General features: G+C 29.4%; 2 protein-coding genes across 3 annotated transcripts in view; one reads left to right on the forward strand and one right to left on the reverse strand.

Moving 5' to 3' along the window:
• LOC108577032 (pre-mRNA-processing factor 40 homolog A) overlaps positions 1-8,403 on the reverse strand; it is a 13,249-nt gene extending 4,846 nt beyond the window's left edge. The window contains exon 1 of the mRNA XM_017940121.1: positions 8,254-8,403. Coding sequence (XP_017795610.1) covers positions 8,254-8,403 — 150 coding nt within the window. The remainder of the gene's footprint in view (positions 1-8,253) is intronic.
• Positions 8,404-10,806: 2,403 nt separating this feature from the next.
• On the forward strand, positions 10,807-16,034 carry LOC108577001 (pre-mRNA-splicing regulator female-lethal(2)D). Of its 2 annotated transcripts, XM_017940080.1 has the most exons (6): positions 10,807-11,146; positions 12,040-12,400; positions 14,527-14,651; positions 14,736-14,914; positions 14,997-15,151; positions 15,251-16,034. In XM_017940080.1, exons 2-6 carry the CDS (start codon positions 12,169-12,171, stop codon positions 15,967-15,969), a joined length of 1,410 nt encoding a protein of 469 aa, XP_017795569.1. In that variant the 5' UTR covers positions 10,807-11,146; positions 12,040-12,168; the 3' UTR covers positions 15,970-16,034. The 2 variants fall into 2 exon arrangements, with proteins under 2 accessions (XP_017795569.1, XP_017795570.1); XM_017940081.1 differs by lacking the exons at positions 10,807-11,146; positions 12,040-12,400 and adding an exon at positions 13,488-13,783.
• Positions 16,035-17,484: the final 1,450 nt, after the last annotated feature.

Here is a 17,484-nt window from a genome sequence, read left to right on the forward strand (position 1 = left end):
GGTTTTTCTTTGCAGAAACCCCTAAAAATAGTCCTGCTAAACATGGTTTTCAAAATGTAGATTTAATATCACCTACATTAAATTCCATAGGCATATCTAGGAGGTCATCAATTAGCAGTGTTACTAGTGATACTTCATCTCTTTTTCCAATTTATGAAAGTCCTGCTAATTTGTATCATTTGCAGGTATTTCAAGGATAATGATAATTATATAAATTTAGGAAGTAATTCTTTTTTAGTGTTTCAAGTACAATTAATTATTTATTTTTGCTACTTTTATAGTCTGATATGGATCAGTCTGCTAGTGAGATAGATGAAAATATAAGTCCACAATTGGAAAAAGTTACAAAAGATCAAATATATTCAGCATATCGAAAAGTACAAGCAAAGTATCACAAATATCGTGGAAGATACACAGATTTAGCAACACATTATAGAGAATTAGAAAGGGTGAAAGGCAAGTTAGAATCAGTTTTAGTTGAAACTCAAGATAAAGTACTAAGACGAATAGCTGATTTAAAAGAACAATGTCAGCTAGAACAACAGGCAAAAGCTCACTTAGAAGAAGCATTAAGAAATGACATTGAAGAAAAAGATCACATAATAAATACATTAAATACAAAGGTAATATTTAAAAAGTTACTGTTATTATGAACTAAATTTTAATGCTACTTTCATTGCAGATAAAACTTTTGCAAACAAGTGGTCCAAATTTAGAAGCTACATTGTCAGATATTACTAATGATCATAAAGAAAATTTAAAGGATAATCTGATTGATCTAAATACTGAATCATCAATTAGTCCCAATGAAAATGCTTTATTACTTGAAAATACACAATTAAAAGATAAACTAAAGAAATTAGAAAACGTGGTACTTAAGTATAAGGAATCTTTGAAACGAAATAAAGAAAAATTTACTGAAGTATTAACAGAGAAAAATACGTTAGAATCGGACTACGAAACATTAAAAACTTCATATACAGAAAAAGAAAAAGAATTGAATAGTGCTTGTACAGAAATTAAAAACTTAACAGATCAAATGATTATTTTAAAGAAACGCGAAGAAGAATCTGTAATATCATTAGCTGAAAACAAACTTTCAATACATAGAGAACTGGAAGACAAGGAAGAGCAAATCAAAAAATTGCAATTAGAGTTGAAGCATATGACAGAATCTAAGGACAACCTAAGTGAAGTTATTAATAAATATAAAGTGGAATTAGAAAAGTTAAAAGCACTACATAGTACGCAAAATTTAGATTCAGAAAAAAAGGAAGCCATGCAAGATATTTCAAAAGGAAAATCAGAAGCTTTAAAACCTGTGCAGCAAGAAGTGCAGCAAAAATTAATTAACTTAGAAGAAAAAATGAACTTAAAATATCACGAAGAAGATTGTAATAAAGAAAATATAGAGAAAGGTACAAAAGTACATGACAGTGAAATGCATCAAAATTTAAAATCTAAATTAGATGAAAAAGAAATTGATAAAGAAAAGTTATATATGGAACTTTCGAATTCCAAACTGAAATGTGTAGAGCTTCAGAATGAACAAGATGCACAAAAAATTATTGCTAAAGAAAAAATGAAAGAAACAGAAGCAACGATTGAAAAATTACAAGCCACTGTACAAAGTGTTGATAAAGAATTAGAAAATATGAGGAATGCTTTAATTGACAGAGATAAAGTATGTGAAAATTATAATGCTAAAGTTCATGAATATGCAACAATGCTGGAAAAAACTAAAGAAAAACTATTAAGTCAAGATACAGAAATAAAAACTCTTAAAGAACAGATACAAGACAATACAAAAATAATTAAGTTAAACAATGAGTTAGAAAATAAAAACACTGAATTATTAGAAATATATAGTGAACTTCAATCTTGTAAATCTGTTATCACTGATCTTAAAAATAAACTTCAAGCAGATAGTTCTAATATTGGCTTACTTCATGAAGAGAAAATCAATTTAATAAAACATATTTTAAATTATAAAACTTTTACTCAAAAATTGAAAGAAGATAACTTGTATATTAAAAGCAATCTAGTGAAACATTTCACAGAATTTAATAATGAGATTTCTACTTTAAAGGATGAGTTTAATATATTTGTCAAAACAAGTAACATTACTCAAAATAATGAAACACAAAATTTACAGATTAAATTGAAAGAATTTGAAGAACTCAAACAAAAATATAATCAGTTACAGACAGAATTCAAAAATACTATGTATCTTAAAGCTAATATGGAAGTGAATTTGGAAAAATATAGTGAACAGTTAAAAGAAATGTCCATAAAATTAGAGCAACAAAATGAGGTTGATGCAAAGAATCGTAAACTTATAGCTGAAATTGATAACCTCAATTTCAAACTGTATGACTTAAGAAATTTACCTGATAAAGTTAAATCATTAACTACAGAATCAAAATCTTTGAAAGAAGAACTCAAGAGTGTAAATGCAACAAATCAGATACTTTCCAATGAAATATATGATCTGAAAACTCAACTTAAGGAGGTAAACAGTGAGAGAAACAAACTAGAGGGATTGAAACAGAAATATGTGGAAGCAACTGAAACTATTACATTATTAAAATATGAAAACTCTAATTGCAATAAATTGGAAGAAGAAATAACCACATTACAATCAGAGGTTAAAACCTTAAATGAAAAAATAATGGAAAAGGATAAAGAAATTATTACATTAAACGAAGAATTGAAAAATAAAGAAAGTTGTCTAGATAATTTAAAAGCTGAAGACGAAACTCATGCAAAGTTAATTGAAAAACATGAAAAAGAAATTACAGAACTTACAAATTTAAACAAAACATTCCAACAAACAATACAGACTAAACTCGGTCAACTAAAAAAGTTTAAAACCATAAAACAACAACAGGATGCCACAATTCAAAAATTAAACGACGAAATTAATGAATTACAAACTTTAAACACAGAATTATTACAGCAGTTAGAAACATTAGAAAACGAAATGAATGTATTAAAATTTGAAAACTGCCAAATAGTAACATTAAAAAACAATAATTCAAGTATTAGTTCTGAATTAGAACAGTTAAAATTAATTCAAAATGAAATCAACTTAGAAAATAAGAATTTAAAAGATAAACAAAACGAATTTCTAAAATATAATCAAGAACTAAACGAATTTAATGAAGAATTAAAACGAAAAATAACAAATTATGAAAAACACAATCAAGAACTATTAAGTGAAAATACACAATTAAGTAACGAAATTGAATTATGCAAAAATTGTTTAAGTGAACAAAATCAAGATATAGACAATTTGAGTAGTAAAATTGAACTATTAAATACAGAATCACAGTCTAATAATCATAAACTGAATGCTCAAATAGAAGAATTAATCTTATACAAGGAAAAAGCAGAAAAAATAAAAGAACAGATTGCAAAAGAAAATGAGGATTTACATAACGAAGTTCATAAATTAAATTTAAATTTAAAAACTAATAAGGATCAGGAAGAACAGAATAAGGAACTTTTAATGAAATTAGAACTTTTAAATAAGGAAGTTGAAAGACTAAAATCTATTGAAGAAGAAACTAGTAATTTAAAGTTAGAAATAAATAACCTAAATAAAGCAAAATCGAATTTAGAAGAAGTACAGTTACAAAATACTGAATTGATTAATGAAACATTATCCTTAAAAAATAAAATTATAGAATTAGAAAAAGTAAACTCTGTCAATACAAACCTTCAATCTTATGTAAATAATTTAGAATCTAAGATTTCCAGTTTACAAGAAATAGAATCTAATAATATTGAATTAAAAAGTGAACTTGATACAGTAAATACTACAAATACACAATTATTGTCTCTAATAGAAAATGAAACTGTAGAAAAAAAACGAGTAACGACAGAATTAGAGGAATTAAAACTTACAGTAGATGAAAAAGTGGCAGAATTAAAATTATTAGATACCAGAAATATGGAATTGTTAAAAGAAATTGAGAGATTGAAGTTTTCAACAACAGAAGAAGAAGCAGTAATAGAAATAGAAGCATCAAAAAATACTATTGAAGATTTAAATGAAACGATTATTAAGTTACAGGAAGAAATAAACATTCTTAAAAAATCAAATATTGTGTTACAAGAGAAAATACAGAATGTAAATAGTGGTACAAGTACAGATGATTTTTTTATTAAGGAGATTGATAGATTACAAGAAGAAAACAAAAAATTAGAAACACAACTGGATGAAGCATTAATAACATTCCAAACAAAAGAGCTACAAATGCAAATCGTCAATAATGAATTAAAGAATCTAGCAGAAAAATTAAAGGAAGAATTAAAAACAAATGAAGAAGAACAAAGTATGAGATTAAAACAATTGGGTAAGGAATTTCAAGCTCAGTTACATGATAAAGAAGAAGAGCTACATGCTGCATTAGAAAAACGATTTGGTAAATTAAAAATCTTTTTCATTAAAGCTTGAGAATATTTTTAATTGACTCCATAGATTACATATACAGATATATTATTTTAATACATTGCTAATAATCATTATACTTCTATTTAGATCGTCAACAAAATTATGAATCAAATCTTATCCAACAATACAAAGAACAGTTAAAAGATTTTCAAGTAGAATTAACAGCACAATCCGAACAAATTGAGAATCTAATCTTAGAAAATAAGAGTCTAATGGCACAGAAATCAAAAGATATGAATCAGTTAATGGAAAATATTACATTAATGAAAAAAGAGCAAGCAGATGAAATCAGAGAAACTGAAAAAAAGTGGAAATCAATTATACAACAAAAAATTGATAAATTAGAAGCAAAACACGAAGAAGAAATTAATGAATTAACAAGAGAATGGCGAAATGAAAGAAGGGTTAGTTAAAGCAAAGTTATAAAACATATAAGCTATTTTTATTCATAAATTCATATTCTATTTGTCTTTGAATGTTTCTTATGTTATTTTTACTTATTTCAATTTCATAATTAGTATATTTTACCTTTTTTGTTATTTTATTTATATTTCTTTCTTTCAGCCTGATATACAAAGTGATTTAATTAACAAGGTAACGTTTTTTTATTGCATTGAATTTAATTCTGTTAATTATATTTTGCTATATTATTTTTCAATGTGTAATTAAGTAAAAATAATCTTTATAAGTAAAACATTAATATTAATTAAGAGTAAAATTTTACTTAGGAATTGGAGAGTACTTCACGAGTTGCAATGGCAGCTGTACAATCTAATACTGGTTCTTTCCACACTCTTCAACAAACTTTAACTGCTCAAAGACGAGAATTAACTGAACTTCGAAAATTAGTAAAGTTAAGACATGATACATTGGAGGATTCAACAGAAATTGAATATTTAAGAAATATTTTATTTGAATATATGATGGGAAGAGAAACAATGGTGCTTGCTAGAGTAATTTCTGCAGTTGTCAAATTTGATCAAGAACAAACAGCGAAAATACTTAAAAAGGAAGAAGATAAGATGACATTGGTAAAGAGATTTTATAAATTCATGCCAAACTTCAAGAGCATGTAGTACTTATTAAAATAAATGTTTAAGAATTATTAAGTTAAAAAATGATTCTCTGATAAACCAATATTTTAAAAAAAATTTAGAATAAATATATAATTAAAATTAATTTTTTAAACATGTTTTATTGACCTTAATTACGCACTACATGCCTTTAAAGTTTGTTATTAAATACATTGCATACATTAATATTATCTTTGCTTCAAATTTAAATTGCTTGATGTTTCAGCTTGGTTCTTTGGGTCTTACGTAGTGCAAAATAATATATATATTTAAAAATTGTGTAAGTACTTTTGTATATTAGCTTGTAAGTATCTTGTATTTATTTATGAAACATAAATTTTAAAGAAATGGCTATTATTCTGCCAAGATTATAAATATATAATATGTAGAAGATACATAATGTAAAAAATTTTGCACAATTAACTGATAAAAGCATTGTTACATATGATTATTTTGCTTTCTAGTATATGTATTCTGTTAGAAAAGAGTTATAAATATTAATTACTCATCTACAAACATGCTATGTCTTTATTAACTTTTATAATCGTTTATAAATTTGTTAATAGAATAAACATTTACCGTTACAAAGTTGCCATTAATTTATGTGTATTTGCTTGTCTGTATTTTTTTATATAATAAGGTGCAAAAATATGAAAATTATACAATATTTTATAACTAATTTTATTTAAAATATTGAATTTTATTTCATGAAGATAAATATTTTTAGAAATAATTCTTTCATAATGTATATAAATTATGTAATTAATATGGATTAATAAATAAAATTCATTTAGAAATTAAATGATGCCACTAATAATTTTACTACTCATTTTATTGGTATTGTTTTAATTTCCACAAAAATGAATATTTACACTAAGTTATTTATTTTAAAATCCTCTAGTTTCGAATTAAAGTAATCTATCTGTTGACAAAGTGGTAAACGTTTTTGCCTAATAAAAACAGATTCATTTCCAGTAACTGTAAATAAACGTCTGCCCTTCTCACCCAAGAGAACCCTTAAAGCTTTATTCCTATCTAATAATTTTTGATAATATTCTATACCTCCTTGAATATATTTAGGACCAAGCTGACTTAATTCGTTGTTAACCTGCAATTCTCTATAATTGTTCAATTCATCCTTTACTAACAACCAACAAAAAGTACAACCAACTGCAACAATAATCATATAAACAAAACGATTCATTTGTCGTTGTTTATCAAGCTTGAATACTGAATAAATTATATCATAAAATGTAACTCCCAAGGCTGCATCAATTGTAGCAAATGCAGTGTTATACAATACATCGGGTTCTTTAACTGTCAAAACTTGTTGGGCTAATGCAAATTTTTGAGCATTTTCTGACAGTATTAAAGAACGTCGAAATTGTTTGGCAGCACTTGTATTCCAATCAATTTGTACATCTTGAATTGACAAAGTTTGTTCACTTATACTATCGGCATCCTCATATTGAAAATTTACTGGAATTCCAATTATTGCACCATATTTTGTACGTATTGTTCCTGCATGGAATACATTTATATCATGATTGTTAAAAAATTGAATACGCTCTCTATCTTTTTCCGATAAATTGATATCATCCAATACTTCCTGGCATCTTCGTTTAATATTGTCTCGAAGTGGTATTTCTAGATCGTCAAAGCTGTTTTTAAAAATTTAGTGAAATTACCAAATGCTGCATTGCAAAATTTCTTTATATTTCTTTGTACTTACCCATATCTCGCTCTAATCTTCCTATATTTATCTAAGAAGAAAGAATGTGGAAGTATTTGAGAAGCAGTAGCAGCAACTAGAATAGCAGGTTTGAACATCGTTTCGCCGTATATTATGAAATTGCTGATTTTTTACAAGTTCTGTAATGAAAAATTTCCGATAGTCAATGATTTTAAATAAAAAGATATTACAAAACGAGCGGTAATAAATAAAAGATTTATAAGAAATAATATGAAACCACTAATTAATAAAAATAATTTGATAATTCAGAAAATTGAAAATTATTGTACATATATTTTACTGTTATTTAGATATAACCTAAAAGATATTCTATACACAGTAAGTTTATAGAACCTTATATAATATCTTCTGTAGGATTCGAATGTCAATAACCAAGTGTTTTCAAATCATACTTTTATAACATATATTCTTAAAGAAAATGAATTTTAACATTGAATAAATGTTCATATAATGTTAATAATAAATATAACTATTAATTTTGTTCGTATTGTTGTAACATACTCCTTTGGTATGCCGATCAATAATAAAACTCTACTTCAAGTTTAAATTGTGTATTATCAAAAAATGTATATTATATGATTTTTAATTTAGAACAATGTTCGTGTTGAAATTATACATATCAACGTTTCTATTTACTTGTATTATTTGCAGTGTTTACAGTCTTATGGTAAGAACTGTTACACGTTCTAATACCAATATGTATTCATTACTAATAATTCCGGTTGCCGGTGCAAAAAAAATTTGAACACAAATCCGAGAACAGTGTTTCTTGTTCTCTTCAGTTTACGTATGCCCGAGATGGATACTAGCACGAGTTCTTTCAGTAGTCAAAATGCTTCTCAATTTACTGCACAACGAAAATTTTATCAGTGGGTACTTAAATGGATAAGTGGTGTGCATGCGCATGCTGAATCGAATAGCGAGGAAATGCGGGATATTCGACATCCAACGAAGCCGGATGTATCAACTTTAGCAAGTTTCCTACAAGCGGTCGGTTTTAAGCTGCTCTCGTTTGAAAAGTATGATGATGCACTTATCCCAAAAAAGAACGAAACTAATGCTTTGGCACCTGAGCAAGGTATGCTTAGAATTGCAATTGAATGCGACGCTTCGAACATGAGAGCAGTGTTAGAATTAGAAGGAGTCACGTGTCAGTGTCCTAATCCTGATCATGTCAAGGACGCATCCTTTTGGAGTATTAGTGGCACCGGACCTATTGGAAGTACTGTATGTAAAAAAATAAAAAATTGTAAATTTAATTGTTCTTGTTTCAATACAATTAATTACGATTTACTTTATTGCGTTCAAGAGCTATTGTTTAGAAACTTCAATTATGCGTTTACTATGAAAATAAATAAAAATAAAAAAGAGGAAAAGGAAGCAAGAAATTCTGTAAAGAAATTAAACATTTCTTTCAGGATAGTATTACACATAAAGTAGAGGAAACTGGTAGTAATCTGTTACCACGTTTATCAAAGGATGTTACTCGGGTTTTACGCGATGTATCATACAAATTATTCGATACGATCGCGTGTGAGCCGGATGTCAATCGTAATACAGACGCAAATTTAAATGTTTCGCATACAAGTAATATATTTAGTGAGCCTAAAGCTACGTTGGACACATTGAAAAAAGAAATTGGAGTAACTCGAAGTTATACACAACCGGAAATGCGTTTTTATACTAACAGTATCAGTTCGAAAGTGAGTATTTCACATAACGTTAACATGGTTTTTGTCTAATTCGATTCTATAATGTCTGAATGTCTCTGAGAAGCTGAAAACGAATACAAATTCCGACGCGTCTGCTAACTGTACTGCATCTCCAACACACCCGTGTAAACCTGCTTTACTACGTCAAAAAACATGGGATATCGATATCGAAACAGAAAGTTTGGATGGAGAACCTCGACCTTCTCCTCCAAAAATTACAAGTTCTCCAGCCACTGTTGCCGAATTGTCTAATTCTTTGGGACAAATTTCTTTACAAAGCGAAATCGAGAATCCTAAAAATATAACTGAATATATTGTAGGGGCACAGAAAAATTTGGAAAAAGCTCTTAAAATGTTATTGTTCAAAAAACAGGATCTATCGCCTAATCAAGGTTAGATAGTGTTCTAACTAAATATTTTCTAAGAGCGATAACATTTTTTGTATATTATTAATTGATTTTTTTATTCTTATATTAGATCATGATGTCGTATCTGTGAAATCAGCACCGGAAAATATATCACCAGCAGTTGTCATCAGTACTTATAAACCAAATCGATCAAACACGACTAGTAATGTCAAACCTTTCTTAAAACCGAGCGACTTAACATATGAGCAACAATCACGAACGAAAAAAAGTTTGGGAAATGCAGAGCAAACGCCAAAAGCACGACGCAATATCGAATCGACGCTCCCTAAATCTATGCCGCGAAGAAGCCTGAATATTGAACAAGATCGTTCGAAACCTACGGTTCGTCGTCGTAGCTTTTATATTCCTTCATCGACTAATTCTAATATTTCATCATTAACAAAACCTTCGAACGTGGGACAAAAGTTTTTTGGAACCGGAAGTTACAATAGAAGTAAAACAAATCTTACGATTAATTCAGATCATTTGAACAAGTATGACTCGATCCTATTAGTTTGCATTGTATATTTGAATATTAATATTAAATTGTTTGTATTTATTTATTAAAAATTTTAGAGATTTATTAGCGACAAGAAGGTCTCCTGAACCACAAGTCGGTGCTTCACAAAACTTGGAAACACTTAACGCAACGATTAGTCGTGCATCGATGATTAAACCACCTACAAAAATCTCGAAAGCTATACCCGTTAAAATAAAATCAGTACAACCTTCAAAGATAAACACAGGATTCGTGAAAAAACCAAGAGTTAGCCTTTCAAACGAATAAATTATTTGTTCTTTATTTATATTATTTAACCAATAAGCATATTTTAATTCTGTATTTAAAAAATTTTAAGCGACGATTGATTCAGATATTTTATCACTAGAGTATTTAAATATATTGTAATACCTAATAATATATGCCGTTTCAAACAATTACAGTGTTTCATTTTTATAAAAAAATTGCAAGCTGACTCACATGAAGTTTATACCACTTTATAATTTGAAAATGGCGGGCTTGAAATGCCATCTTGGAATGTTTTAGATCAGTTAGAACTTCTCGATGATGTAGTCAGTGCAAAAGTCTGTGATTCGACATTTGAAATACATGCAGATACTTCACGTGTCGTATATAATATGGTTGTGAATTAATAAGCTGTGAAATTGGCAATAAATAAATATGAAAAACGGGCAAAGTAGTTGTATCTGTCTCGATTGGTGATGATTTTTTGAAACCTCGTTTTTTTCTTGTGCATTCTCTATATTGTGTTTATTCGAAAAACATTTGGTACATTTCTATGTCAGCACTGTAGTTGGACAATCGTGATTGGAGCATGCGCTGATATTCGTTTCTTTAGCCATTCTGAACGTGAGGTCGGCAGTAATCATTGTTCGTGATTAGTTACATTACTGTGTTAGGCTGTAGTGGCATGGTTTTTGGGGGATTGCGCGATATGTCTATCATGTGCGCGTATTGATGTTGTATTTGGAATGCGCGGGACATTGAGGCAAACTCTACACGTAACATTTATTTCCTTCACCGATTGATCAATCGAGGAACTCGCTAACGAAGGCTTCCACTTGCTTACAAGAGGCGACGAAATTACATTTGTATACACATATATGCGTATATGTGTGTATGTGTATGCACGTACATGGTGTCGTGTTTCATCGTTTCACGTTATATTCAATACTGGATACAAACATTTTTCAATGGAATGATAGGCGTGTCACTAAATCAGGTATGTGAAGTGAACAAAAGTGATAATTCATTGTTAGATGATGTTATATTGTAGTGAGTTCACAACGTTCTATGTTAAGAAACTATTATAATTATTAAAACTAAATCAAACATCTGGATAGCTGTATGGATATAGATGTATTGTTCCATATAATTTTTTAAAATCTGGTTTATAATCCATATATGTAAGCGATACCAATGATGTTCAAAATAAGTCAAATAAAAATTTTAATCTTATACCGCGAAATTCTCGTTCATGGCAGACATGTCGACATAATGGCGTCAATGTTCCCTTCAACTATAGATAACTGGATCCTATATTCCCTACCCTGCATGTCGCAATAAAACATTAAACGTGCCACGTGACCTTCTTCAATCACGCGGTATGTTCTAAAAGCCGGGTCCGAACCTGCGCCCTGAAAAAGTTTTATTCCAGTACATGACAAGTGGAAGTAATGACTATGAAGACAAAGTAGTTGTAAATAACATGTTTAAAGTATTCTTATACAATTTCCTTATAACATCAGATTCAACAATAATAGTTTCGTATTTCTGTATATAAACCTTGTGATAAAATATCAAAGTCTATCATAATTTTGATAATTTATAAATATAATTTCACAAATACTTTATTACCTCTAATAAGATTATCTAGTATTTTATTTTAATTGTAATATGCTATAACTATATAACCCTACTTGTGTGAATATGATATTCGTAAATATTTTACATTATTTAAAAGATAATTGAAGATATAGTTATATATGTGCTTTATTATCATTGCATTATGAAAAGTATAAAAGTATAATCATATTAAACATGAAGTAATTTCGTTTAACACTATATTAATTTAATGTATGATGTATTTTAAGACAATATTTTTACTTTTTTCAGACAAATGTGTGCTAGCACTGACAACATATCATCAACGCACTCGTTGCAGTTAAACAGCTAAAGAAGAAGACGCAGCCATCAAAACTTACTTAAGGCCTTGGGTGTGGTTTTAATAACATCTGACATAAAATGGCAGAAGAGTGCAGCGATGTTAAATCGGCAGGCCCGTCTTCTCCACGAAGTCCACAGAATAATAGTGCAGGGGGAAAACCAAGCAGTCCTCATTCTCCTAGACAGCCGAGGCATGTGAAGCTAACACAACAACAATTGGACACCATGACAAAGGACGAGCTAGCAGCCAAGTGGCATGAACAGGACTTGTATGTGGAGTGTCTAGAGGCCCAGGCGGCAGCCCAGGAAGGTACTGAGATCACTTGAGTGAGACCACCTCACTCACCACATTTCTTAAGCGAATTTATGAATGCCAGAACACAACGGTCTCTTGTATGAGACAAGACTCTAATAGGGACGCTAACATTAGGGACCAAGCGGTTTATTATTAGTACAGTGTTTAGGATAATTAATAATAATGCTAAGTTTTTTATGTCTTAAAATTCAAAAATTTTGAGTAAGTAAATAACATAGTAATGTAGGTGAAATTCTTAAGTACATTTCTTATGACATCGATAAGCGAACTACGATTGTAGAAAATTTATGTATCCATATAAAATATTGGATAGATCAATTTGGTAATAGACTCTTTAGATAAAGGCTAGTGATATAGTAATATTGTAATATTTCGAAAACTACATTTGTGATGTGTAGTGCGGGCAATTAAATTAACGCCAATATGTACAGTGTTTGAAATTTTTTCGGTGAGCAGAAGTGATGTGACGGTCATGTATACCGCATATACAAGAGAATTTAATATAATATTATGCAAGTAATGCATAATTCTCTCATCTGGTGTTAAGTTGCGCTACTATTGATATTAAAAATCACTTAATGCTAAAAGCAAAGTGCATATTGAAAGAAAAGTGATATTGTGTGACAAGAAGAGATGACAAGGTTTCTTTGAATGTGTTCACTATGAATCATTTCTTCCACTGTAATAAACACACACAGCTTACATTTGGTATGAGCTCTTAAGTGATGGTGCAGTGTGCCACGTATTATTCTACAGTGTAGTAAACCACACTGCCAGAAGCAGACAGTGCCGTGTGTGTTTGTGTGTACATTGGATATCGAGTTTCCACTTTGCGAGGATTGAATGAAATACAACATCCTTGCTGGCTCTGAATATACAGCTCAGAAGAGTAAAAACAGAGGCCCTATGACATCCTTTGGCCCACAAAACACTGTGGCAGGGGTGCGTGAACCTAAGTCTTGGTGAAGTACGAAACCTTTAATTGATGCAGTTACGATCTGAAATTCCAGCTGCTTTCTCCAATCCTAACAATTTTTATCCCAATCTACATATCTTTAATATCATCTTATATTTAGATATGTCTGATAAAACTGAACAATTTTAATTATGTTCCTAGACATCCATCCCTGTCTATTCCCATTATGAACGCAATTCATGCATGCATTTGTACCTGCACCATAACTTCCTGATGTCCAAGTACCAATCTGAAAAAATACAAACCTGATCAAATAAGGCCGGGAGGTCATCTTGTGACAACATCTGTGTCTGCAACAAGTAGTCTGTCTATTCTCATGGAAGAAAAGTAACGTCCACTTGGTCTCGGTGGAAGCACAGAGAATCTCACAAATGGCACGATGCAACGACTCCAAACTCAAAGTATGCGCTAATTAAAAATGTCAGTTGTCAGGCAGTCAATGTCACATACATATAAAAACATATTTTGTTTATGCGCACTTAGGGCAAAACAGTATCTAGTAGATTTTCACCACTATGCTTTATTTCACCAAAAATATACAATTATGAAGTATCAAAAATATGTACAGAGTATTCTGTACCATTATATTATATGTATATACATATACTTTAAGGTTTCAAGCTTTCTATGTGTCTCATAAATTTGTATGGTTTCTGTGATTCATCTTAAAGTTTAATATTTAAGTTCATAGGCATTACTTGAACAAGTTATTGAAAATTAAAGAAATACTTAGAAAGATGAATATTACAAATTAAATTCTAAATGCTGTTTTAAAAATGTAGTTTTATTTAAAATGTTGGACTGAAAATCACTGTCTTAATAAAAATATAAAGAGGATTATAAAAAGCATGCCAACATTATGTTTTAATTATTGTTTTCTAGAACAAACAGATTTGCCTAGAACTTTCTTTCCTTTGATTTAAATTATTAACCATTACAACTTTGTATAAAGTTAATAATTTTTTAAAGATTAGAAAACTATTTTACATTTTTATACACATATTCTTAATTGCTTATATGTAATTTCATGTCACAATTGCAATATTTGGAATAAAAGTAGTAAAACAAGTTGACGAAGCACATAGATAGCTTTAAACAGTGAAGTTTTAATTAAAAGAAGAAATGAAATAATTTTTTTTTATAGGTGAACTATCTTCATTGAGAGAATCTGAAAGCAAATACAGACAGCAACATGCAGAAGCATCTCATAGAGAGAAGATTTTAGTCAGGAGACTTGCTTCTAAAGAACAAGAATTACAAGAATATATTGTATGTAATTTCATAATTAGTCGTAGCCCGAATGTAAAACTAATTATTGTAGGATTTTAAACATTAACATATAATTCCTTTTAGAATCAAATTGCTGAAATGAAAGCTGCTCATGCTCCGTCCGCTGCGGCATTAAGATCTGCTTTATTAGATCCAGCTGTAAACATTTTGATTCAAAAATTAAGACAAGAACTTGTTACAACTAAAGCGAAATTAGAGGATACTCAGAATGAACTTAGTGCATGGAAATTCACACCAGATAGGTAGATAATAATTTACATTATCGTAAAAATAAATACTAAATTTTAACTTTTAAATTGTTTTATATGCTACTTCCGTTTCTAGCAATACCGGAAAAAGATTAATGGCAAAATGCAGGCTGTTGTACCAAGAAAACGAAGAGTTGGGTCGTATGATTGCTAGCGGGCGAATTGCTAAACTGGAAGGTGATCTTGCACTTCAAAGAAGCTTTAGTGAAGAAATGAAAAAGTCACAATCAGGTATTGTATCTTGGCTTATATTTTTTTTTTTTATTTATCTACATAAAATATTTTATGGAATAAAGTGCTTAATACTCTTTCGTAATATTTTTGTTATAGAATTAGACGAATTCTTGCAAGATTTAGACGAGGATGTTGAAGGAATGCAAAGTACAATTTATTTCTTACAACAGGAGCTACGTAAAGCTCGTGAATCGGTAACGTTGCTGCAGCAAGAAAATGCAGCGTTGAAAGCAAATTCAAGTGAAAATAATTTAACAAATGGTTTGTCCCCGCACACACCACCAATTAAAAAAGAGGAATTAGAGGAAAATTCAGTTTCGGAAACAAAAACTTCGAAATCGATGGAAGATAGTGATGTGTGCAAAGGTGCTAGGACTCCACCGTTATCATTGCAGCGATCGCCGCAGTGTGAATTCTCAAATATCGAAAGAACAGAACGGGTTGAACGAAAACCTAATCAAGCAGATCATAATGACGAAAGCTCCAGTGATTCGGCTGCTTTGATTATTAAAGTTGAGAATGAGGAATTAAGTGATAGGGAAGAAGAACATGAAGAAAATCGAAATAATAAAAGGATATTACGAAGCAAAAGTCATAATAGAAGTAACAATAAAACTAATGGGGAAGAGGTGCTAACTAGAATAACTAGGGGTAGGGATAGGACCAAAAGGGACAAAAGTGCACCAGGTAGTGACGATGAAAGGACACACAAGAAAAAGAGAAGAGAGAGTATCCTTTCTCTTGATTATAACGAAGCCGATGATGATGCGTTGGTTTTAACTAATGGTGAGACGCTTCAGAGCGATCCAGAATGAACAGTTTTCTAGGACGATTTTATACACACAACACTTGTTACATATGAACAAGGCTTAACGTGATTTCATACACAACATAAGTTGAACTTAATATTCTATATTCGATTATTTAAAAATTATAACATGGAAACAGAATATGATAAATGTTATTTTGAATGATTTTTCCATCATTTTTCATAACATGTATTTGTAAATATGTCTCTTATTTGATTGTTTATAAGTCACGTTAATGCCAAGAGAACTACTACACTTGATTACATATGGTTATATGTACACAAAATAACGTGGCGTTGGAATAAAGGGGTAGATAGTTAAAACTATTTTTTTGCAATTGAATCGCATTAAATTTTCTAATAAGTATTCATTATTATAAACAAATGCTTCAATGTTTCTAAATGGCTTTTTGTAAATTCGTTAAAACATTAATAGTAGCTCATCTTGTTAGATTTTTTGAAGCAATCACAAAGAATATAAATAACAATGAAGTAATAATCAGGGCTATGCCTTTTCTATTATGTAAATACACAAATGTTAATATCTGGTACACGACGACGCACATACGTAGATTTATACACGATTATGTGCGCAAGAATTTGTATGTATGTATTGTTTTTTCATTGTGAGACACGCGTGTCAACATTCGTTATTGATGCATAAAATGTGCTTTTAATTGTGTATAATAAAATTGAGGTCTATTTGTTAGATTTATTAAGTACCTGTAAATTATATGACATACAAGACGACATTAATTTCAGTAAAACGTGCAGACTGATCTTATAGATTACGAAACATCACATTTGTATTTTTATTTTTCTTTTCAAAGACAAATGTACAAAATGTTTGCATTGCTATTTTATACTATCCTTGTACAACAACATGTTTTTTTTACTATTTGTCTTATAGAAATAAATTCTTCTTTTTGATTAATTTATAGTCTTGATATATAATGTTCAGTCTGGATTCGAGTAATTTCATACTTGGGATATCATTTTTGGAAAATTATCAATAATTAAAATATAATTTTGCATAATTAAATTTAAATATATCTTCTATATAAAAACTGATTATTACCGTTGTACAATGTAATTTATCAATTAAAGCTTTTCTTTCGAAATAGAAGTTCGATTATTTACGACAATGGCGGGATAGACAAGTCGAACATTACTTCATTGATTTTTTATCAATATTACTATTACAAAAATTAAAATTGAAATAAAGCTAATAAAATTGGTTTTGTTAAACGATATACAAAATATTTTTCAATTTTTAATACAAACTTTGGAAATATGTAATATTCATGAAACTGAACAAAAAAATTTTGTTTTGAAATTAGTGGTTTTTTAATTATGAGATTATCATATCTAAAAATACAGATATTGTACAAGTAAAGGAAAGTTACTTTAGTACGTAGTTGTGCTACCGCCAATGGAAGAAACTGTGACGTAATAAATGATAGTGGTATAGTTGGTAGTCGAGCCATTTTCCGGCATACTTTGGCATTACGATATTCGCAGC

Source organism: Habropoda laboriosa, unplaced genomic scaffold (assembly GCF_001263275.1).
Source record: "Habropoda laboriosa isolate 0110345459 unplaced genomic scaffold, ASM126327v1 scaffold440, whole genome shotgun sequence".
Taxonomy (NCBI): Eukaryota; Metazoa; Arthropoda; class Insecta; order Hymenoptera; family Apidae; genus Habropoda; species Habropoda laboriosa.